Below are 23,495 nucleotides of genomic sequence, written 5' to 3'. Positions count from 1 at the left end.
GGTGAGAAAGAGGAGCATATTGGAGAGGCATAGGTGGCATTGAAATCTCACCAGGTATTCCCTGGTTGGCCATAATGCTGTCCAAAGGTACTGTAAGAGCCATCTTGGTGCTTGTAGTTCAGCTGCCTCTGATAACCTGCAACAGAAAGATAAGGCAAGATTCAGATGCCAGAAGGAGTCTGCTGAGGGATGGAGAAATAGAAAAATAGCTCCATCAGCAAAGGCAAGTGAGAGAGGTGTAGGTCAGTCCTATCCTAACCAATACGAAGTGCTGGTACCTCCTCAGCTCCGTGCATTGCTTGTAGTGCATGAGGAAAAGCAACACTTACCTCTCTACAAAAGGATGGCAGGACCTATTAATGACAATGAATGCACTGTACTGCCACCCCATGAGAAAAGTGCTTGCAATGATCAGGCAAAGTAATGCTTAAGCAACAGAAAATAAAAGAAAAAAGCAGCAAAGGGTCACCTCAGGCATAGAGCAGAGACCATTTGTCTATGAGAGAAGACATCTTTCAGCATCTGGCCAGCATCTGACAGACCCATCCCAGGCAGGACCTAGAAGAAAACCAAAGCAGAAGCAAAAGCCATGTCCCAGCTCACCGCTCACTAAGTATCCAGTGGCCTTGGATTTGACCTCTTCACTCAGCTGCCCTGTCTTGTTCAGGTAGTCCAGGACGTAGATGTTGGGTGCAAACAAGACCATGTTCTGCTCCCCACAGCCAAAGGGCATCTGGAGGAGCTGGTGTAGGTTCTGCATGGCAGTGCCCATGATGTCACCTGGGGAGCAGGAGATACCAGAGGGATGTTAACAATATCTAGGGCTGACTATCAGAATCAGAGGAAGCTACTGAATGACAGATGCAGGAAGTGTCAGAGAAGAACATAAAATAATCTGGATTGATAAAGATCCTGGAACAAAACACAGAACAGCAGAGAAAAAGAAAAGAGGGAAATGAGAGAAAGGTTAGGGCATTGTGAGAAGACTGAGAAAAAAGGCATGCAGAAAGGGAAAAGGAATAGCACAAACAGAAGGGAACGTGCTCAAGACAGAAGAGATTAAAGACAAGAATAAGCTGTGCTAGAAACCAGGAGAAAAAGCTGTGAGGTAGGTCAACACAAAGAGTCAGAAACAGCACATGGTTCTTCTGTCAGGCTGTTAACTCACCCAGCACTGAGAAATACGCTCTGCCTGAATCTTGTACCACATTTTCAGGTAGCAACAGGGAAAACTCCTCTTTCACAGGTGCTCCTGAGAAAAAAATAAGACTACTTCAGCGCAGTTCCAAGAAATGGCTAATGAAAGGGGAGGAGGCCTCACTGAAACAACGGGAACTCTTCCTATTAGAAATGCCCTGATTTCAGTTACTTCCTATTTCCCTGGCTGTAACACAATCTCTGTGTGAAACCACTCCCAGGCACTTTTAGGCACTGCAGATGCGTCTACTGCTTTCTCCTGAGTGTGCAAGAAAACAAGAGCACTTGTAACTCCAGTGTCAGAGCTCAAGTGAGCAGGGATACAAACATTCATGCTAAATCTGTCCTAGCTCATACCCTGATGCTTAGGCAGGATGGTCAATTCTTTAGGACTTTCTTCTGTCTCATGTTTCAAACTCCCAACTGATGTGGCATGTTTTGATTACCCAAAAATGTCAGACTACATAGAATATGATAGAGGCAGGCCTCCAACATCCCACCCATCAAACCACACAGGAACAAATAGAGAGTGTGGGAAGAGTGGGCATTACCTTTTACACAGAGCACAGAATTCTGGGTTGTTTCCTTCTCAACTCCTTCAGGCTTGGATGGGATGAAGGAAAACAAGAGAGGTGAGAAATTAGTGAGACAGGAAATACAGACAGGAATCCTCGCAAGGATAGAGGGATATGTGAAAAGTGTAGGAACTGAAGAAGGAGAAGCAGTCACAAACATTCCCTGAAATACAGAGCTCTGAAATAATTTAAGCAAATAAAAGAAATGTGATCCTAAATGACTGGTGTTGTACGTGGAGGAAGGACAGGAAAAGGAGAGGAAAACACTGCAGGACCACCAAATGGATGACCTGCAACTACTGCTCACAGTGAGATACACTTAACATCCTCATGACAAAGGGACTGCAGCATTAGTGAGAGCTGTGCTGAAGAGAAGTCTGCAGTGCTATTTATTGTAATGCTGCAGATGCTTTAGGGAAACAAATTGTGTATGTTAACAATAGCAAGGGAAGATGTTGCACCCTGTAGTATCTGGTGACACCACTGATAGCATATGACATAGCAGGCAAACATTAGGGGGTTTTATGATACAGAGGAAAGCTCAGAACATAGAGCCTAACTGCCACATTACCACTTTCAGTATACGATAAACTAACAATTTCCTATAAAGGATACCCAATACTGCCACTTAGTATTTCCTTGTGTTCCACATCACATCAGCAACACTTCCTGCCACAGGAAATGGGTAAGCTGTAAAATTTCAGCATGTTTTCAAGTGGAGTTTTAAGGGGATTTCTCTACAGTCATCGAATTCCCATAGGCATTTGTGAGTTCCTCACCTTCATCCTGGTGCCAATCTACGTTACCAAACCACAACTGCAAAACACTCAGCTTAAGAGGCAGTTTGCTTGGCCGTTCAATTAGCTGAGAGGCAGCATGTGCTGACTGGCACATTTACTGGGGATGTGTCAAAAGAAGGAGAGAAGCTGTAAAGACAGTGTATTGAAATAGCAGGTGACAGGTGGGAGCTAAAGGGAGGGATGGATTGCAGTAGGAGTCCTGTTACAGTAGAAGACAGGGAAAGTTTATTGTGCCAGGAGACACAAGGCACATTATTAAGCTGAAGTCTTTATGCAGCCCTGTCAAAGTACAATGGTGTAAGACCATCATATTGCTGTGCTGCATAGTGATCCCATAAAATCATAGACCAGACCAGGTTAGAAGGGATCTCAAAAGGTCATCTGGTCCAACCTTTTACAGAAAGGAAGCTAGATGAGATTATCTAGCATCCCATCCAGTTGTATCACAGTGTAAGCTGTAGCCCGTAGGAAAGGTCAGTCCTCCCTTTACACAGCCCATGTACCTCCACCAGCAGCTGTCTGATGACCGTGTCCTTCCGCCCTTTCTCAGGGGTCTCCACAATGGCGTTCCCGCAGGGCTGCTGGTTCTGTAGGGCCTCAGTGGTCACTGAGAACTCCACCTGCCCTGGAGGAAACAGGGGTCAGTCAGTCCTGCCAGGCAGAGCCAGGCAATGGGATTCACTGCTACTTTCAGGAGTTTCAGCTTGCAGGTTCATGGATGGAGATTTCTGTCATGGCTGGGCCCTGCTTCCCACAAAAACCAAGCTCTCGATACCAGAAGCCACAAGAGCTGTGCTGTCATTGAAAGGTTACTCTCTTTTGGGGACTCTTTTCCAGAACACCACAGTACTGAGTGTGACCAGCCCGACTGCTGTTCAGCACACTGCTGTCCTGCATGCACACCACAGCTGCTACCACACCAACAGTGAAAATCAAGTGTGAAGATCCCATGGGGAAGACATCTAATCTCTGGGAAGAATGGAGCTAACAGAACACCTCTGCTGGCCAGCAACATCTCTGGCTTCAGGAGATGCTGTCCAAGGCTTGACGGTACTGCATGTGATGCCAGACACAGAGTTGGACACTATGAACCCCTCAGTCTTTGCCTCCCAAATAACAGTCTTTGCCCCCAGATCAGACACACTCAACTGAAGTGGTTCCCAGAAAAATGTGTTGCTTTAATAGCCAATACTGAATGGGGAGAACAGCTCAAAGAAACCCTTGCTGCAGTTTTCAGCACCCTGAGACCTTTACCTAGAGATTTGGGAGTCACCAGCCAAGCCACGGTTTTCCTCAAGTTCTCACAGAGACAATGAGATTCCTTCTCCTTTTCCACCAGAGTAGCCAGGAAATGAGTAGACTGAGCCAGAGTCACACTGACCTGCCAGTAGAGAGAGGTGCAAATAAGAAAGGGTGATCATGGGAGACAGGGAGCTAGGAAGCCATGGCAATTGCTGTTTCCTCAGTAGGAGAAGGGAACTGGAGTTGTGGATTCTGCATTAGGAGTATATAGGAGATATAACATAAAATATCAGGGGCAAGGGGTCTAGGGCTGCTGAGAGACAAGGTAAGAAGGCTAGGTGAAGGCAAGGCTGCACAAGAAGGTACACAGCTACAGAGAACAATTTAAACCTCACAGCTACAGAGAACAATTTAAACCTCTCTTACCCTGATGCAGGCGGGCAGGTAGTTGAAAACGGTGGCTTTCAGTGTGAAGGACTCCCCACGCACTACAGAGTAGGGCATGGTGAGCTCCACAAAGAAGGGCTGGAAGGCTCTGAGGGACACTGTTGGGGACAGGCCAAAGCCCGCGTCTGCCGAAGTACAGAATGCATTGGCTTTCCACTCGGTGATGGTGTCAGGGATGGTCACTTCTAGATCAGCTTTTCCCTCAGAGCTGGTAAAGCACAGACAGCAAGGACAGATGAGTTTTACAGCATTTTGGTGACTAGCTGTACCCCTTTTGGCCTACTGAACAGTATTTGCTGTGTGAATGATGGAGCACAGTACATTTGCTACTGTAGGACCACTCTACATCTTCTTCCAGTCCATTCTTTGGACAAACCTAACTATGGCTCAAAGTAATTTCATCTCAGAGTATTGCCAAGTGATCTCTGCAAACAATGAAGGACAAACACTTTGGGATTCATGTTTTCACCTTATAAACTGAGTTTTATTAAAAAGGAATGAACTAACCCAAAATACTCACCTTATAGGTACTAAACTCCAAATCCAGGTTTCTGGGAAATACTTTCGGACTGTCTCTGTCACCTCTTCAGGAGTGCTTAACGGCTCAGAAAATCTGTCTGCCAGAAGTCCTGAATGAGGCAAGATGAAAAAGAAATCAACTACTGATAATCCCAAACAAGACCTATATCAGCATCATGCTTCAGTCTGAGAAAGTGTCAATCAATGTGGCAATCAGAAGCAGATGCTTGTGGCTGTAATGAGCTATATTAGCAACAGCAGTGGAGTTTCAGGGCCAGGGCTTATTAGCAAGGAGAGCTAGCCTTCCATTATTTTCTGCTGGTCTCCAGCAGACCTCAAACTTTGGAAGGCAGCACGTTACAAGCTTAAAAATAAAGGATTTAGAGCAAAAACCTATTTAGGACCTTCTATGTAAGTGATGCCTTTTCCTGGTCTTAAAATCAAGAGTCAGACACGGTTAGAAGGGAAAAAGGGGTTTTACCTTGGTATTTATTTTAAGGATCCTTAGGTGCACACATCCAGGTTGAATGCACCCAAATGTACACAGCAATGCACACCCACCCACAATAGATCTGGTATAACATTTTAGGTCTTACTAATTACTAATCTATCAAAGATTCCCCAATGAGAGGTTCAAATGAGCCCCCCCCCCCTCCCCAAGGAGCCTTCCCCTGGATGGTTCTATCTTAGTTTACAAATGTGTTCTGGAGAGGACCTTGGGGTCTGGGGCACACTGATCCCTAACTGTGAAGCTTCTAAGATGTTTAGTCTCCTAGCTTGACAAACAAGTCCAAGAATGTAGGCAAAAAGCACTAAGAATACAGAAGTTATAAAAAGGTATAACAGGGGTTATACCTGAAAATATAAAAGAATATATAAATATATATATATTATATTAGTATATATATTATAATTATTATAATTATATATATAATTATTATAATTATTATTAATATATGAAATATAAAAGACAAAAATCATGGCATCACAAGCACCCTTTTCTCTTTCAGGTACAGCCTTGATGTGATGTTCTTCTTCATCCTAATCAGGCCAGCTAGCAATGGAACATCCCTCTGTTGAAGTGTTTTTTGTAGGGTCATTGTGACTCAGAGTGCCACCTTCCTGTCAAAGCTATGGCCTTCTCAAGAACTAGGCTGAAAATGCTCAAAATAAAAACATGCAGGCATAATATGGGAAGTCATTTTGACTAGAACAAAGTTTTCACATACAAAAATTATTCCAAATAAAATATTCTGTGTTTGGGATTACATTTTTTAAACATTTTGTTTTGCTTTACTTTTCAATAACTGGAAAACAAAGATGGGGTGGGTGGGACATGGTTTGCTTGGCTTTCATAAACAGAAAGAGAAATGCATCCAAGCAGAAAAAGAAGAAAATTTCTTAGTGAAATTCTAATTTTCGTCATCTTTACTTTGGCTAATTAAATTTCTGCATTTGGATAACAATTGAGTAGCTAACAAGTATTCATACTAACTGTGCAACAGGCATCTCCAGAGCCTGAGAAGGACTCAGGGACAGGTGAAAGATGCTATCAGAGCTATATCACATTGCTCCTGGCAAAAGTGGCAGGTGGCTAGCTTGTGTTTGTCTATTGTGGTGTTTCAGTCTTCTTACTGCTGATTATTTATATCTATCTGTCAGAAGTAGAAATTGTTTTTAAACTGCACACGTACAAAAGCACAGGTTCTAGTGCCAAGGGAAAATTCTGTGAATCAGCTATCCAGCTAGAATAACTTATAATTTCTAAGATATTTTCTTTAATATGAGACTGAAGGATGATAAGGCCAATTCTGTTGCCCAAACAGTTACAGTGTAAGAGTTGAGATAGCCCTTAAAAATAGGATCATAGGATGGGTCCATTTCAGGCTGGACTTCTACCATACGTGTCTTACCCTGCCTCCCAAAGCCTACCAACTCATCACTGAAAAATTTGTCACCCACTTCATGGTTTTGGCCATACATAAAGCTGGCTGAGTCAGTGAGAACAGCCTGAAAATGGTATTGGAGGATCTGTAGGTGACAATCTAGGAATAGAAGTTGACTGTAAAAACCTAACAAACAGAGAATTTGTCAGCAGAATTAATATCCTCTGCTCTGCCGGTCTTTGAACACGGTCTGGTTCTGCTGATTTCTAACGTGGAGTTACCAAAGCTTGTCTGTAGACCCACACAACCCATTGAGAAGCTGAAATCTGCAAACCCATCAGCTCAGTACTACTTGCAAGGTTTCAATTCACAACGGCAGCTCTTGTTTAAGTTTTCACTCCAAAATACAAACAGGATCTCTGTTCGGAACAGCAGTGATAACAAAACCGAGTTCCTTTACCGCTTGTCCTCATTGCATGCATGGGTCGCGGAGCCATGGTTTCAGGTGCTGCTAGGCCAGCTGCTGGATGGATGGTATGCCTGTAATTACTAGGGCTGCAAAACCAAGGCTTCCTCACGTTGGTATTTGTGAAAACCTTTAAACCCATTTCCTATGGGAGAGAAACCAAAGATGTTTTTCTATTACTGAATCCTGTTGAGGTTTACACAGCAGACCTGACATTGGCATTTTACTGCCTCAAAATGGAAAAGTTGTTATTGTGTGTGGATTAGACATTGAGATGGTCCCCTGATCCTTGGGTCTGAGTGCCTGGGTGGCTCAGAGAGACAAAAGGATATATCCCATATGTTTCTAGGACACTGGTTCCAGTCCAATTTCAGCCTAGGGGTCAGGATTAGCCAGGAAGTAGATATACAGTTTTCTCTCTGGAATGAAATGTCTGTGGCTACAATGCAGCTCAAGGACATACTGATTTATTCAAAGTAACTATAACGGCATGGGATCATTTACCTCCAATTAGAACCTCACCTCAAGTTAGCCTCAAAGCTTTTCCTGTAAGAAAACTTCGAGGCTGATCCCTTTTCTACCAAGTGGGAAGCATATCTGGCATGACAAGTAAAGCTTATGACCCTCACTGAATGTGCCGCCGGATAGAAAGAAGTGTCAGATCATTCAGATGAACAAACCCTTCCCTTGTTAGGTTGCATGATGCCACAGAAGGCAAAAGCATTCTCAATCATTCTCCCACCCCACTCCCTAACCATGCCAGGGGGCTATACCTTTAGGATGCTGTAAGTGTCCTCTTCATTCACCCCCATTACTGGAACATAGGTGATCCCATCTCGAACTATTGGCTCCACAGTCATGCAATTCCACATGGGCTCCTCCAAGGGTGCGTTTGAAGCATAGATATAGCCATGGAGTTCCTTCACTGGAAGTAAGTCATACACCTTGGAAGAAAGAGACAGAGTATTTGGCATTTTAGTGCCCATTGTTGCGAAGCACAGCTGAGGGAGTTGGACGCAAGCACCGTAACAGTCACATCACCAGCACATACAGTCACATTGCCATGGTCCTCCCTGTGCTGGGAGCAGTAAGAGTTTGGGAATCAAAAAAGGGATCCAAATTTGGAGATACTGCCTCTTTTTTTATGCTCTGCATGTTACTCTGGTTATTTTGGCTCAAATATGTAAAAAATTACATTGGCCAAACCATCTGTAACACTTTGTCCCTACTCAGGGATTGTCATTTTCAGCTTGGCAAAAGACAAATAAACTCTTTGACACTTCCAGATGCTACCACAAAAAAATTAATCCATGGATGAGGAGAATAACTGAAAAATTATCATCAAACACAAAACAGTGTTTGGCTCTGGCCAAGACAAGCAGGCCCCTTAAAAGAGCTTTCTAATTCCCATCCATAAAATCACACAAACCCCTTAAGAATCAACTGCTGCCCAGTTCTCATCTTTTTGCCCACTGGAGGAAGATGAGAAGCAGCACAGGGGAGCATCCCTGTGTCAGCTCTGACAAGAGGGACTGTTCCCTGTCTCCACTCCAGCACCGGGCTGCGCTTGCTCTGACCAGGCTCCAACTTGTTCCACAGACCAAGAACTTACAGAGGTGGGTGACAGGTCAGCTTCTGGCTTCATGAGGAGAACACTCTTGTCCACAGCACGCACAGCACAGAGGGAGTTCGGGGAGGCTTGGAACTGCAAGTGAGCATCTGAGGAAGGCAGGCCTTCCGAAGGGGAGAAGCTTAAGTCCACCTGTAACCACAGGAAAAGCTATGTCACAGATGCCCAATTCTCACAGGACCTTTTCTTCCAGCTGAGTGCATTCAGTTCTAACTTTACAAGGTCCCCATATCCATGCACACCTCCTTCTATACTTCATCTGTGCTACTGTTCCCTTCCAGCAGTGCCAGGGTAATCACCACCAAGAGTTCTTGGCAACTTCAAGCATCACAATTGCTCATAAAACTCGTAAGGTGGTTTCAGGTTTTATGGTCACTGTGAATGTGATGAGGCAATCCCACATAGGGGCTAGATGTGATCAGTCAGTGGAGCATGTCCTTGAACCAGGAGCAGTCACTGTACTGCACCCAGAAACTGTATGTGGAGAGAAAACCAGCTTGCAAAGATCTTGCTTCGCAGATTCTTTGGTAACATGACGAGCAGCGATGCCCTGGAGAAATATTGCAGTAATCTGTTGGGTGGTAATGATTCTGAAGAGCTCACCTGCTGGCTAGACCTTCCAGACTCCTGTGCCTTCTCCAAAACCTAACTCACAACCCTAAGTACCCCCCGCCTACCTCTGCCCTGGAAGTTCTTGCTAGCAAAAGTTGCCGCCACCATCTCACATGATTTTATAATAAGACAGCTGCCCTGCATAAATCTTCTCTCTCCTCAGCACTACAAATCCCCCCCGAGCATGCCGGGCTCAAAGCATCCTCCATGTGTTGCCTGACAAAGCAGTATCAGCTGCCAGTCTCCCTCATGTCCCAGCCAGAACACAGCATGCCTTCTGCTGACACCTTCCACCTTTCCCAGGGTGGGATCTTGAGACTGCAAAAACAATATTCTTCAGGCAGAAAAAGGACTGTAGCAAGCTTCTTACTAGGAAAACTGTTTAGCATGGAGATAGCCCTAAGACTGTCCTATGTGGTCTGACAACAGCTTTGGATCCAACATGCTTTCGGAGAGGAAAACAGTATCAACTAATGTAAATCATTTGATACTTAGCTTGCACCCGGACCTTCAAGCACTGCACAATATGAAATCTAATAAATGAAAAAAATTCGGGTGACCAAGCTCCTACAGTGACACAGGTCTCAAGAACTCATTCAGCTTTGATTTTAGGACAAGGGACTGTCTTCAGCACGGTCCTGTCTGGTATCTTTAAGTCCTGATGGGAATTTTTCAGGTTGTTCTCTTTTTCTTAGTCAGGACCATCTGTAGGATCAGCTTTGACCAGTTGCTGAGGAGGGTTTTATCAGTGTAGCCCCTGCTAGCACATTTTTTCATTCAGTTGATCCCCTCCAGGCTAGCACAAACCAATAAGCAGTGAAGCTACATACAACAATTGATACATTGCTTGTCCAGTGTTAGTGCATCTAAAGAAATTAGCTCAACCAGGCTAAATAAGTGAGCTTGACCACATTGCAGTCTGGTGGGTGCTCCCTCAGGAAGGGGACACTTACCTTATTGTTGAAACATAATTCTGTGTAGAACTTGGCTGAATCAGCAATCACCTCCCTGCTGGGGACCGTGGTGTAGACAAGCACTTGGGCCACTGGAGCAATATCAGCTTGTACAGACAGCTGTAGTGAGAAGACACCATTGTCTAGCAAACAAAACAATGGGAAAAATTTAAGTTGCAAAAAACTTTCTCTTGGAGCAGCCAAAATTCTAAATTTGACTTTATGCTGAACTTAATCCTAGACATTATGAAATTTCAGGCATCCAAGTGGGATGAATTGGTGCTCACAGAGATGTGTAAGTCTCCCTGTCTGACTGAAAAGCCTGTTTTCTAGTGCATAAGTATGCTGAATTTTGCTTCAGCTTCTAAAAACAGACCATTAGATGTATCTCCAAGGAGTACTGGAGCTCCAAAAAATGTTGTGTCAGGAGAAAGATAATGGCACAGGGGATTAGAGCAAAGCTGTGAAAAGCCTAAAGGCAGAGAAAATAAAGGTCAAACTCTTCCTAGATCTTAGAGGACACACAGATGTCGATCCCTGCATTTACATGGATGCAGCATGTATGTCTGCCACAGTTGCCTAGCCCCCATAAGAGTGACAATTTGGTAGGGGAGAGGAACTCACCACTTTCCTGGTCCAAATCCAGAATGTGAGTGCCTCCTCGTTTAATGTTTCCCTTGGCCATCACCTGAATGGAAGGAGAAACTTGGTTGTGACTGAAGTTTTGCATTAGCCAAACCTTTAAGTGGGGGACCCTGCAAGGAGAGTTACTGAGCTGTAGGTCTGCTGTTCACACCCAGCTCTCTGCCTCCCTGTAGCACAGTCCCAGTGCTCGCCCAGAGGGCACAGGGACATTCTGACTTTTTTTACTCCCAAGTCAGACCCTCCTTTTTGTTTCTAAAGAACATATGAAGGATGACGAGCAAGTGTTTAAAGCCTGCTGCCACAAACCACAACATCTACTTCCACCCCCCCTATAATTGCCAGTGACTACCTCACTGTATGGCAGGTGCAAACTTACCAGGTAGTAAAAGGTGATTTTCTTCTGCTCTCCTACAGCCTCTGGAGTAAGGATATAATGTACTCGGATCTCTGTGGAAGAGCCACAGCTTAGTGGCTTGGACTTGGGCTCAATTTTGAGGAAGCTATTACTGGGAGAGTAAAAGCGCTTTAGCTGCAGATAACTTTCTCCATAACGTGGAACAACCCAGGAACGTTCATAGCAGAAGAGGTTTTGTTTATGAACTGCCTGGAAAAGGAGAAAATACATACATAGATCCTCAAACACAGGTGGCCAAACTGGAGACAAAAATCCATGGCCTAATATTAAAGTTTTAGTATTTTTTGGTACTGAAGTAACAAGGAAGTCTACAAAATGCAAAAAAAAAAACCCCAACACATGAGTTTGGAAAGTGCAAGACAGGATGGTGGTATCTTTAGCAAATCATTGGGAATGATCTCACTCCCAGAGAAGCTGAAGTTTGTGTCAAACAAGCTGAATCATATCAGATTTTTGTTTACTATCAGGGTCACTTTAAGGGCCTTTTACACTAATGCCTTGCCCTCTCTAATATTCTATTTAGTCTAAAGGGAAAAAAAGGCAATTTTCATTTCTTCCCATATCATAGGCACTGAAGAAGGGATAGTACTGTCCAGTTCAGATATTACCAGTGCCAAGATCAAGCTACAGATGCTATAGAAAAGGAGGACAATCTTCACCTAATAATTCAAAACCTTAATTGAATAGAAGTTTAGGAGCTGAGAGAGTCCACGTCCTCCTAAAGATGAGATCAAGGGGAAGACACTTCACATTTAGAAGGCCCTTATTTCAGCATTTGATGTGCCTCACATGCCATTTTTTCTTTATCTTTCTCATTATACTTGGGAATTCTTGCCTTTTCTTTATCCTGCAAAAATCTGAAAACTTCAAGCATCTAGTAGTAACTTCTGGAAAATTTTTAATGGTTTTAGTCTGTGACAAGGGAACTGTAGGGAGAAGAACAAATATAATTCTAGACACAAATATCCTCCCCTAGTCCAGGATGTGATATTATGAAATATGCACATTACACAACAAATTGCATTTCCCACTAACTAAAAGATGCTCAGCAGCACCTGTTTGTCCTAGACAGACAAATTCCTCAACTGGGAGAGAATTTATGTGAATGGTTCACACTCTATTTACAGCAAGAAAAAGGAAACCTTTTAAAAAAGAAAAACAAAAACAAACAAAAAACCCCACAAAACAAAACAAACAAACAAAAAATCCAGGAGCTGTATGTAGAAAGTTGAAATGCTAAATTAAACTCTGAAAAATGCAGATGGGAGATAGACCCACCCTTGACTAGGTAGGGCTGGTGATTCCTTGGAGCAGAATGGACTATTAGGATCTCTTGATGTTTCCTCTAACCCCATATTGCAATTGCCAAGCAGAAATCAAATATTTACAAGATGTTTACAAAATATTTACAATTTGTGACCTGGAACCTCAGTTTGCTGTACGACTACTTCCACCAAACTGGTGTCAAGGCTCACACAAGCAACAAGGAACAATAATCTAACTGCTTTTGCATATATTGTAGAAACTTTAGAGCTTCCCTTCCAGCCCCGTGGGGTGCTTCATTACCTTCTTTGTCCTAAGGACTTACCCTAATTCCAACATTTTCAAAGGCCAACGTGGAAGTGTTTAGGGCAAACTCTGCTATGCCTTCTTCATTTGTTGTATAGTTTTCTTCCTGTCTTCCTTGAAAAGAAATTCTCACAGTCTCATTGGCAATTGGAGCATTAGACCCATCCAGAAGTTTCACCTGGAGGAGGAAAACCAGCGCAGTATAGAAGGAGAGGAATGGCTGCCACATGAACAGACTGGTAGAACACCACAATAAAGATGTTGGGTCCATGTCAGACAAGGAAGCCTCAACAGCACTTTACACACATCTGTTTCAGAGAGCTGTGGATACAAATATTGCTGCTAGCAAGAATTTTTCTTGCTTCTTTCCAGTCCCGTGAGATACTTTTCTCTCTCACGGAAGACATTTGTAGAGTTCTATAAACTATGAACACCTGCAACCTTGCAAAACTTTGCTTATGGTACAGAAGAAAAATATTTTGACAATGGATGTTTTAGGATTCTAGCCAATCATCCCATGGGATGGCTGATCCTTTGACCAATTAGACTATGAAGAAAAAAGTCTATAAAAGAGTTGTAAAATAATTAAATCAATCAATCTTGCTGCACACTTCCTGCCTGTTGGATCTCTCTTCTCCTCCCTACCACTGCAGGATACCGTGATAGACAGCCGCAAACTTTCTGAATGCTTTTTCTTTGCCTCTTTCTTATCTCCTCTCTGGGCCAGGGGAGTTGATGGGGAGATTGACATGCACTCACACCCCTGAGGCCTCCAATTAAACACATGACTGGTAGAAGCAGAATTTTAGTGGACAGGAGAGGCAGAAGCACAAGGGCAGAATGAGGGCTGTGCTCTCAGCTGCTGTTCCCCAGTTCGAGAGCTTTCAGAGGAAAGGAGACCCACAGGGATTAGCAGCACTGAGGTCCAGCATCCTTGCAGAGTTGGGGCATACATCTGACCAGAAGGTTCAGTAGCATCATTGATTGGCACTCATGGCATTCCATTCTCATGGTTTCCCTACCTGCCCAAAGAAGGGGACTCCTCGCTTGTAGTAGGTATCTGAAAGCGCAAACTCGATTCTGCTAATGGTGGTTGTGATCTCAGAGAAGCTTGTTCCAGTCAACTCCACTCCTGCAGAAAGAAGCATGAAGAACTAACTTGCCTCTGCCTGACCAGAATTCCTTTTACTCTAGGCTAACCCTCCTTTGCTGGACAAGCTATTTTGTTGGTGGTCCTGGACTAGAGGCAGGAAAACTCTAAGATTCCAGAAGAGCAAGAGTCTGGTTTTGCCCCTCATTCCTACTGGGCAGGCCCCTCTGCTGCTCTCTCCTGGTCTCATTACATGGCTCTTTCATCCAGATGATTCATACCTGTATCCTCCTCTTTAATCTTGGCCTCTACATGGAGCTTATTCTCATATCCACTTCTCTTGAGCTGGAATAATTTGGTCTTTACCACTTTAGATATGCAGCCATAGATGTCTGTCTGTTGGAGGAAAACAAACAAGACCATTATATTCTCGTTTATACAATGCTTATTCAATGAATCCATCACTGTGTGTTGTTCTGAACTGAAAGAGAAGACCATAACCTCACAGATAGTCTACCTCTGTTGATGTTATCAAAACTGGAAAAAGACATAAATAACTTAGCAAAAAGCATACTGAGGTACTTACAGCAACATTAGAGTGAAAAGCTTGCAAACTAGATGATTTTTGTGTATGCTTGTGAAGTTTGAAGCTGCCAACACTTGGTACAAGTGCACAGGGAATTAGTCAATGTATGCCACATAAGAAATGTTTGTCAGGCATCAGGCATGTTAGAAAATAAAACTGCTTACTTAAAATGCGTAAGCCATATGAGTGATACACAAACCAAAGCCTGTGTATTTGTAGAAAGCAGATGACAGCTGGAAAAGTATTTCCAAAGCTTGCCACCTCTCTTCAGCAAATTCATGTACAATGCAAGTCTCCACAGAAGAGATGCCTGGAACAGAGGTTAGCACTACAGTGTTTCTATTTTCTTTTGACATGGATAACAACAGCAGTGGCAGAAGCAGCTGTGGACATCAAGCTATAGCAGAGCCCAGGGACCATGAGAACATCTTCTGTTCACTTTCTTCTCCTGGCATATTTCCACAATTGCTATTACTCCAACTTCTCTCAATTAAGCCAGTACTGTTGCACCTCTTTGTGCTCCAAACACCTTTCAGTTTTGCTCTTGCCAGTCTAAAAGGTGAAAAAAGTGGGGTTTTTTTTCTGTATGTCTTAATCACTGCTGCTAAACACATATTTCCTTCCTTCTTGCCCAAAATGTTTCAGCCTTTCCCCTGGTTTCTGTTCCTTTCCTTTCTCTAACACAAGCTTCTGACCCCATACACTGTCTCCAGTGTAAGCCAAGTCCAACTCTGTTGTCATTGCTCATGGCTTTTCTATCTCACTTTGCTCTTATACTCTCTACACTCCAACTGAACTTTCTGTTATTTCTTTCATCTCTTCATTCTCCATCAGATTCTGGCTTTTACACACACTGCTCTTACTGCACAGACCTTCCTATTTTTACCTTTCACATTTCATCTTGCACCCAATCTTCTCCCATTCTTCAGCCCTCCTTAAAATACATGGATTTTCACAGAACTGTAGAATCACATAATGGTTTAGGTTGGAATGGGCCTTAAAGGCCATGTAAGTTCCAATTCCCCTGCCACAGGAAGGGCTACCTCCCAACAGACTAGGTTGCTCAAAGCCCCACCCAGCCTGGCCTTGAACACTTCCAGGGAGGGGGCATCTACAACTTCCCTGGGCAACCTGTGCCAGTGCCTCACCACACTTTTACACTATATTTGTACATACTCAGAGCAAGCCTGTGCCTACAAGGCATGCTCAATAAACCACACTTTCTCCTATCACTCTACCCACCAGAGTAATCATGACTGACCTGTCCAGAGAACTCCTCACACACTGCTTTACCCTCTTCACCATAGCAGGACACGGCTGCACGTTCGTACTTCCGGCAGACACGGAAGCTCACGAGGCCAGGAACAGGCTTCCCAAATGTGTATCTACCAGCAGGCAGGATTGAAAGGAAAACAGAGACATTAGGAATGAAAGAGGGATGTAGAAAAATTACAGGCTCATCCCAATGAAGCCAGGATTCTTTCCTAGAGCTGCCTCCAAGATACACAGGGTCATCATAGGAAATAAAAAGCAGAAAGGAATCTGGTACCATACGCTAATAATGATTTTGAGTCCCCCTCATCCTGGAGAACATGTTATAAGCATCTACCACCTAATTCTGATGGAACTGATTTGTGTATATATGAGCACTGGGTCTTTACTCTCACTCTTCAGCCCAAGCCATGGTTCTCCCTACAGGGTGTATGGAACATTACAAGGCAGAATTCAGTGAAGTGGCCCAAAGGAAAGAGGGCAGCTGCATCCCTTAGGGTTTCCTCACCACAACAATAAGCAGAAGACACAGTTAAAATATCATTCCTGAATAAACTGAACTAAAGACCTCTTCCCTACCACTGTAGCTGGTGTGAAATCCTCAATGACTCAAAAAAATATGCAAGAAACAATCTCCCAAAAAAACAGATCAAAAATATGTTTCTATATGTTACATACGAAGTGCATCAAACTAACTTTTGTCTAATGGTAGATATGGTCTGTTTGGTCCTGGGACCCCAAAAGGATTGAGAAATATAATAAAGTCTCATCTCTCAGTCTCCCAACTGAACTTTGAGCAGTAACTGAAGAAAACACTGAAACCAAGCAGAACTTGAAAGAATGGCACTCACAGTCCACAAACTGTCACCTTCAGCTCCTTATCAAGAATGCTGATCACCTTGGGCATTTTCACTGTCACTTCGAATTTTGGCAGCACTGCAGCAGAACCAAAGGAAAACATAGATTATCTATAAACCTTTTACATCTAAATGGTCAGATTTTAGAGGCTTCTGTCACCTGCACATCCCACTGAAGTCACTGAAAACCACTCAGCCAAGCAGTGTGCCAGGTAAGAGGGCAAGATTTTTACACCAGCTACTGAGGTAGCTGTGTAGTATTTATCAGTCCCACAGCAGTAGGATACAGTACAATAGAGAGATAAATCAATAGAAGTTTCCCACAAATATACAGAGCTGGGCCTGCAGTCTGGTCTCTGCATTTCCAAAGCATGTAGATCTTATTGATGTTCAAAACAGGAGGATATCCTGGCTTCTCCAGTGACACAGCACAGGGTGACATCCCATCCAAACCCAGCTGCAGGAGGGGAAGTGATGGTGACTGTTTTGGGACAACTAGGAGGGATTCAGGGCACAGGACAGAGCACAGTCTTGCAACTGGAAGAGGTCAAAGGAGTTCAAGACTCATCTTCCAGGACATCTCCTGCATCTCTGCTGCAGGAGACAGATCATGTCAGACCATGTAAGAAGGGCTGCAGCTGGCTTGCTGGGGTGGGAAGCTATGCTGGTTGTGATCATGTGCAGGTATGTACTGGGATACCAACATTCTAGCCAAGCAGATGGAACTGGCATAGAGGTGAGAGCACCAAAGGGAGGTTAAGGCACTAAGGCATCACACAAGCTACGGGCTTAGCTTATGGGGGAGAAAAGGCAAGATCTTAATTTACAGCCTAGACAGCCTCAGCCTAGACCCAGACTTATGGCATGACAATTGACAGGTATGTAGCCAAATGGAGATGAGGCTGTGGCCTAAAAGCACCTCTGAAAGGAGGTAAGGCTTGTGGCTGTCAGCACAAATTGATCCAAGCACTTTGCTTCTCCTTGCTGAGGTGGGCGTTCAGAAGAGCTGCACTGCATGGTCTGGTGCTTAGGGAGGATTGGAGATAGGTCACTCAAGTCTTTCAGTCTTCTCATCCTAAAGAGATGATTCTTGGGAGGGAAAGGACACAGAAACAATTTTCCAGCCATGCTGGACATCCTGGTCAGGTCTGCAATGCTGTTCAATTAAGATTTCATGCCCCATGGGACTAGCTGTTATGAACTTGAAACTGCAGTGACGGTTACCATACTCCTCCACAGAGAAAGAATGCTGAATTGTCTTCCCAGAGGCCTTCTGTGCCACCACTCTGTAGGTCCCTTGGATAGGTTCAGAGGTGAGGTTGAAGAACAGCTGTATAAATCCCATCTCTAACTCTACGTTTTTCCACTGGTACAGACGATTTTTCTTTGGGTCCTACAGATAATGGGATCACAAGGAGATTGTGAGAACCCTGGGAGTCTGCAATGAGGTCTAGCAAAAGCAGTGAGGGAAGGACCAGCCCCTGTGTTTCAGGAGGCTGCAGGCCAGGATTAAAGGGCACTAGCAGTGTTTTGGTGGGGAGTCCACAGCAAGGTGACAGAGGAGCTGTAGCCTGGGCCCAGGTACATGGTAGCCACCATACGAGTTAAAATTCTGTATAGTTGAATTAATGTAATGGACTGGCTTAACACAAAAAATAAACAAGAATCATCTTGAGGCAACTGTTTATTCTGCCCAGGCTGAGGTGCAACAGATGTGAATGTGAATTAAATGTTTGTACATACCTCAATATACACCAATGGAATCTAGAAAAAGAAGAAAGGAAGCAGGATGTTTAGACAGAGTGCAAGCAACACAGTCAAATGACAAGGGTTATGATCACATTTCAGGGTAAAAGCTAATCATCCAATGGGGTAAGGAAAAAGCTTCCTGGTATGGAGAGGAGGGGGCCAATCCTTTGTCTGAGGCACAAAAGACAACCAAAATTACTAATTACTAACTCTGGATTATCTGCAGTACTAGTAAGAACGGGTGTACACTGTGGGAATGGCAGATTGATCACTGCTTACACCAGCACTGCCCATTTGCAGTTTGTCAAACCTTTCCAAGAATGCAGAAGGCAGCCTTGTGCAGAATTTGACAATAGATCCTGTTAAAAAGATCTGGGGTGACCCAGAATGTTCACAGTTATCTCAGTGTACTGAGAGCTCTCCCCAGCAGAGATTATTTTTCCTCCCTTTCCCCACATTTGACTTAAGGCCAAATAAGTAGAAGAACAAGTATCATGTTTACCATTTCATTCACAGGTCGGAACTCTTCATCCAGAGAAACAATTCTGAACAGGACTGGTGGAGAAAGACAGTGAGGTTCCACAGTACAATCAGCAACCAGAAAAATCAGTTGCAAAAACAAATGGTATAACACACAACAGGGCTGTTCTCTTCCAAGGAAATTCCATTTACTAGAATGCTAGGTCATGCTACAAGGGTACCCATCTACTATGGGTACATGAATAAGAGGATGTTAAGAGCAAATCCATGGCAGTGGGAACATCTTACTGATCATGGGCATCAGAATCTCATTAATTGGGACCAAAGTTAAATTTAAGTTGCCTTTGTCTGCTTTGCAATGAGGCGTTTTTATGCCAGAATTCACATGGGTCTTCTAATTTTGTTATAACTAGACTAACTTCCTAGGAAGGGTGAATGCAAACAAATTACTTCAGCACTTGGCTGCAAGTTTTTGTTGGCTCTGGATGGAGAGAAAATTCAGTACCTCTTTTAGGACATTTGTTTTTACCCAGGCCAAATGGAGGAGATCAGTGGCCCAGAAGAAATAAATAGCTTACATAATTCTTTCTGTCTTCATTGAGCAAAATCAGCTGCTGCTTTGAAAGCTATTTCATGATTTAGTCTGAGTTTTGGCCCTGTTCTCTATAGGATAAATATCCAGTCTTTCTCTGATTTTAATGCAGACCCCCAACTGCATGGACCACAACAACAGAGCCCACAGTGAGAGAGAGAGAGTGTGCAGATGCCCCAGATACATGCATGCATTTTAAGACTCCCCAGATTTTCCCTAGATGGAGCAATAAAACATAAGCCTTAGCCATGAGGTTGCAGATCTGATCCCCACTAAAAGCAACTGACATCTGGCCAGCATGATCCAGTAGTTTTAGTACAAATATTTGTTTCAAATGTAAATCTCCACCCCTTTCCTGGTACCTGTCTGTCCGGGCTTGTAGATGGGTTTGTCTGTCTGGATGAAGACCAAGCTCTCAGAGTTCTGGACCAGCACTGATTTGCGGCTGCTGAACTGCAGCGTGGCCCCCTTCACCGTCACACTGAGAAACGTGGCTGGTAACGGGAGCCTTGATTTTGGAACCTGGAGAGTAAGAAGAAAACTGTGTAACAGACCACCTCTAAAGGCTTCCCAAACTGAACTAGCTTTCATGAAATTAGAGATCTAATAGAATCCTGATGGACCCAACACAGAGGTGAGAGGAACTATAATGAGGAACAAGAGACTGTTCTATATTTGTCCCATATTCCTACCCATTCCTCCTGCCGTGCAGTAATTGTGCAAGTATTGAGCAGCAAAGGAACTCCCAGCTCTACCACCCAATTTTTAAAAATTCTTACTGCCCTGACCAAACCTTTCCATCCTTTTCCTTTCAGCATTCACAAAGGCAATGGAATAGTCTGTCTTCTCTTTCAGATAATGTCCCTAGTCTTTGCAGAACATTTCCTTTTCCAAATCAGACGTGTCAGACATCTATACCTCTCTCACACAAGTGACAAAGTCAGTCTTCAGCCTACATCTGACAAAACAAGACAAAAATGCCAACCTTTTTGGTGTCCTGAAGAGCAGTTCTTCAGCCTTCAGGCCAAAGACGTAATCTAGGCTCTGAGCTACACGATCAGCTTTCCTAGTTGCCAGCAGTTTGTTATAGTCCCTGGGGCTATTAATTACATTAGATTATCAAATTCCTGCTTTGATTTTTTTTCAGATACAGGCAATCACAGCTCTACGTTCTTACATTAATTCAGTATACGCCAGGGGAAAAGTATCTGAGGTCCAAAAGCTCTACCACAATTTGAAGGCACTCAAGTGACAAACTGTGGATATTAAAGGATGATGTGGAAAACCTTTTCACCAAACAGCCATCAGGAAACAGCCACTTTCTTCTCCTGCCCTAGAAAGAGGGTGGCTTTCTAGGATTCACCATCTCACAGTCATTTAGCATAGTAAAGAGATCCCAGCAGTAAGAGGGTGTTGAGGATGGACATGAACATACCTTTAGCCAAGAGGTAAGCGAACATCTACATAGTGTTACTCTGGTCATTACTTCTCAGTGTCCTTATATTTTATCCCTGGCACAAAGGATCATCCCACAAGGGTGAGATACTCACAGAGAAAGGGATGCAGGTGAACATGTCTTTCTCTGACACCACATCATCAATCAAGCTCCTGTTCTCCCCTAGATGTTCTAGTGTGGCACTCAGAGTCACAGACTCGTTCAGGTGGGTCAGCTGAATGCAGACTTTCTCATGAGAATCCGAGTGTATCAGAAAGGGCACCAGCACCATGTACTGCCTAGGAACAAGGGAGAAGGATAGGTCAGAGGAGGAGGAACAGGACCTGTGTCTAAAGAACAAATAAACCAATCTGATGACTACAGCCTTCGCCACACAGGGAGAAGGGTGCATTTTCTAAGAGCATAACAAAATTTCCAGCACGTCTGTAGCAGCAGGAGAAAGCAGAGAGGTTGGTCTCAAATGTAAAATACCAGAGGAAATCCTCCACACAAACATCTGGAAAGGATATGTTTTTCTAGGTTCTGGCACAACAGCAGCACTTCTTTCCGAGATCCTGAATAAAGGCAGGGGGGAACTCAATTGTCACCTTTGCTAGACACTGTTAATAGCATTCAGGAGCCACACAAATGCCAGTGCCCAGTGAATAAATTCCATTGACTACACACTGCAAAGCGTCTGTAGCACTACTCTTGCTCCTCGCAGAGATCCAAAACTGCCACAGCGTGGTGCCAGATCTTAAGCAAAAACACAAACAAGTTTCAGGTTTTCAGGGAAGCCAGCCTCTCTGTCTCAGCTCAACAGGGCATACCTGCTCAGTCCTACGAAGCCTCCTTCCTTCCCAGCGTGGCAACTTGCCGGTGGTGTCCCGGCGCCCAGCACTGCATCTGGGAATCCAGCCCAATCTATCTAATGCTAACCGTGCTTCCATTTTGGTGGATGCAGACTGGCCTCCAGTGGGCATAGCCAGAGCAGAGAGCAGATGGGAGAAGAGCCCTCAACACCTCAGCAGTAAGGCACCTCAGCAGTAGCAGAGGTTTTGGCACCTTTTTGTCCATCAGTTGGTCTGCAGGGAGCAAGCTCTGGCCCCTCAGATCCCAGTCTGTTTCCCCTGCGTTTGATGAAAGCACTGCAGCACAGCCTTGCTCAGAAATTCCCCCGCACCCCTTGCAGCTCTGCGATGGGTGAAGTGCCCTGTGCTTTGCAGGGGAGGAAGAGACATTGCCAAAAAGCCAAAGGAGAAAGTCTTTGAGATGTCAGGACCCTCCATGCGCTGCTTCTACCACACGTGAACACACATGCACACAACACAAATGCCCTTCACATACAAAAAAGGCTGAAGAAGGGGGGCAGGACAATATACCCTCACAGACCTTGACAGTCACAGTCTTACAGTGTCACATTATCCTGGGTGAGAATTTTCATTCTATTGGCTGAACTGAAAAATGTGAATTAAAAATTAAAGCCATTTCAGAGCATGCCAGATGAGCTAATTGTTCTTTTTCTTCTCATTATCGTCTAAAACAGCCACTCCCAAATCCTGGGCATTTCAACCTGCAAGTAGGACAGTCAACACAAGATTAAACCTTTCATTGTCCTTTCAAAACAGTTTTTCTCTTAAGAAGAATTAATTGCACAAAAATTTACAAAAAGTTGTCTTTCAAAAGAACTAATTTTGTGCATAAAATTTTGTTGAAATCCTGTCAATTCTTTGAAACAGCAAAAGGTATTCTCATAGATCTTTCCCTCTTCTTTTCCTTTTTTTCTTCCCCTGAAGTTTTACTGATATCTCAGTTTCATAGCTTGTTTTGGGTCTCTCTCAAGCATTAGAGTTCCTGTTTGTAAAAGGCACTTTACCCAGCCCTGGTGTCTTTATTCCTGGATAAAAGAAAATAGATAGAAGACAAGGGACAAAGGAATAGACACAGGAATACAGCCGAAGTCTCCTGCCTGGCCAGATAGCCCCCAGCATAGCTTACGGCTCTGTGATGGCTGAGGTGTCTCCCGGAAGGAAGAAGAGGAGGAGGAAGATGCTTGATTTGATAAGCAGCCCGTTCTTCCCCATGGCACACAGCAGGACGTGGTGAGTCAAGCAGACACTCAGTGTGGTCCAGTGCTGCTTTTACTCCCCCTCTGCTCTCCCAGTCAACCCCTTTATACTCTCCTCTGCAAACAGCCCAGGGGCTGGAGGAGATAAGGGCTGGGGGCCAGGGCCCATCCGGAAACAGGGAGAGGCGGTAAGGAGGAGCTGGAACTAGCAGCACCAAGTCCGGGCAGAAGGCCAGTGCTGGGGGAGAGAGGGAGGGGTGGGTTCCTGGCAGGCCGGAGCTGTGTCTCTTTTGGGGCAGGACAGAAGCAATGGAAGAGGAAAGATTGTGGCTAAGGAAGGAAGGGCTAACAGCAGAGCATGAGGGGAAAGCCTCCATTTCTGGCGGGGCTCTCTGTATGGAGCTGGACAC

At 44.2% G+C, this 23,495-nt stretch overlaps 1 protein-coding gene across 1 annotated transcript in view; it reads right to left on the bottom strand.

Annotated features, from left to right (window-relative positions):
- A2M (alpha-2-macroglobulin) overlaps positions 1-23,254 on the bottom strand; it is a gene marked incomplete at both ends in the record, with an annotated part of 31,303 nt that extends 8,049 nt beyond the window's left edge. The window contains 26 exon segments of the mRNA XM_082279427.1: positions 52-136; positions 604-780; positions 1,169-1,252; positions 1,749-1,800; positions 3,076-3,197; positions 3,827-3,953; positions 4,241-4,469; positions 4,782-4,890; positions 7,127-7,277; positions 7,906-8,076; positions 8,745-8,894; positions 10,328-10,470; positions 10,952-11,015; positions 11,349-11,576; positions 12,976-13,134; positions 13,979-14,088; positions 14,328-14,442; positions 15,894-16,017; positions 16,756-16,840; positions 17,986-18,154; positions 18,505-18,525; positions 19,013-19,065; positions 19,945-20,104; positions 21,133-21,316; positions 23,016-23,158; positions 23,162-23,254. Coding sequence (XP_082135553.1) covers positions 52-136; positions 604-780; positions 1,169-1,252; positions 1,749-1,800; positions 3,076-3,197; positions 3,827-3,953; positions 4,241-4,469; positions 4,782-4,890; positions 7,127-7,277; positions 7,906-8,076; positions 8,745-8,894; positions 10,328-10,470; positions 10,952-11,015; positions 11,349-11,576; positions 12,976-13,134; positions 13,979-14,088; positions 14,328-14,442; positions 15,894-16,017; positions 16,756-16,840; positions 17,986-18,154; positions 18,505-18,525; positions 19,013-19,065; positions 19,945-20,104; positions 21,133-21,316; positions 23,016-23,158; positions 23,162-23,254 — 3,308 coding nt within the window.
- Between the last annotated feature and the right edge of the window lie 241 nt (positions 23,255-23,495).

This window comes from Coloeus monedula (genome assembly GCF_965178545.1).
Source record: "Coloeus monedula genome assembly, chromosome: 3".
In the NCBI taxonomy this organism is placed as follows: Eukaryota; Metazoa; Chordata; class Aves; order Passeriformes; family Corvidae; genus Coloeus; species Coloeus monedula.
Note: the sequence above shows the minus strand (reverse complement) of the source record. Positions and strands in the feature narration are given on the sequence as shown.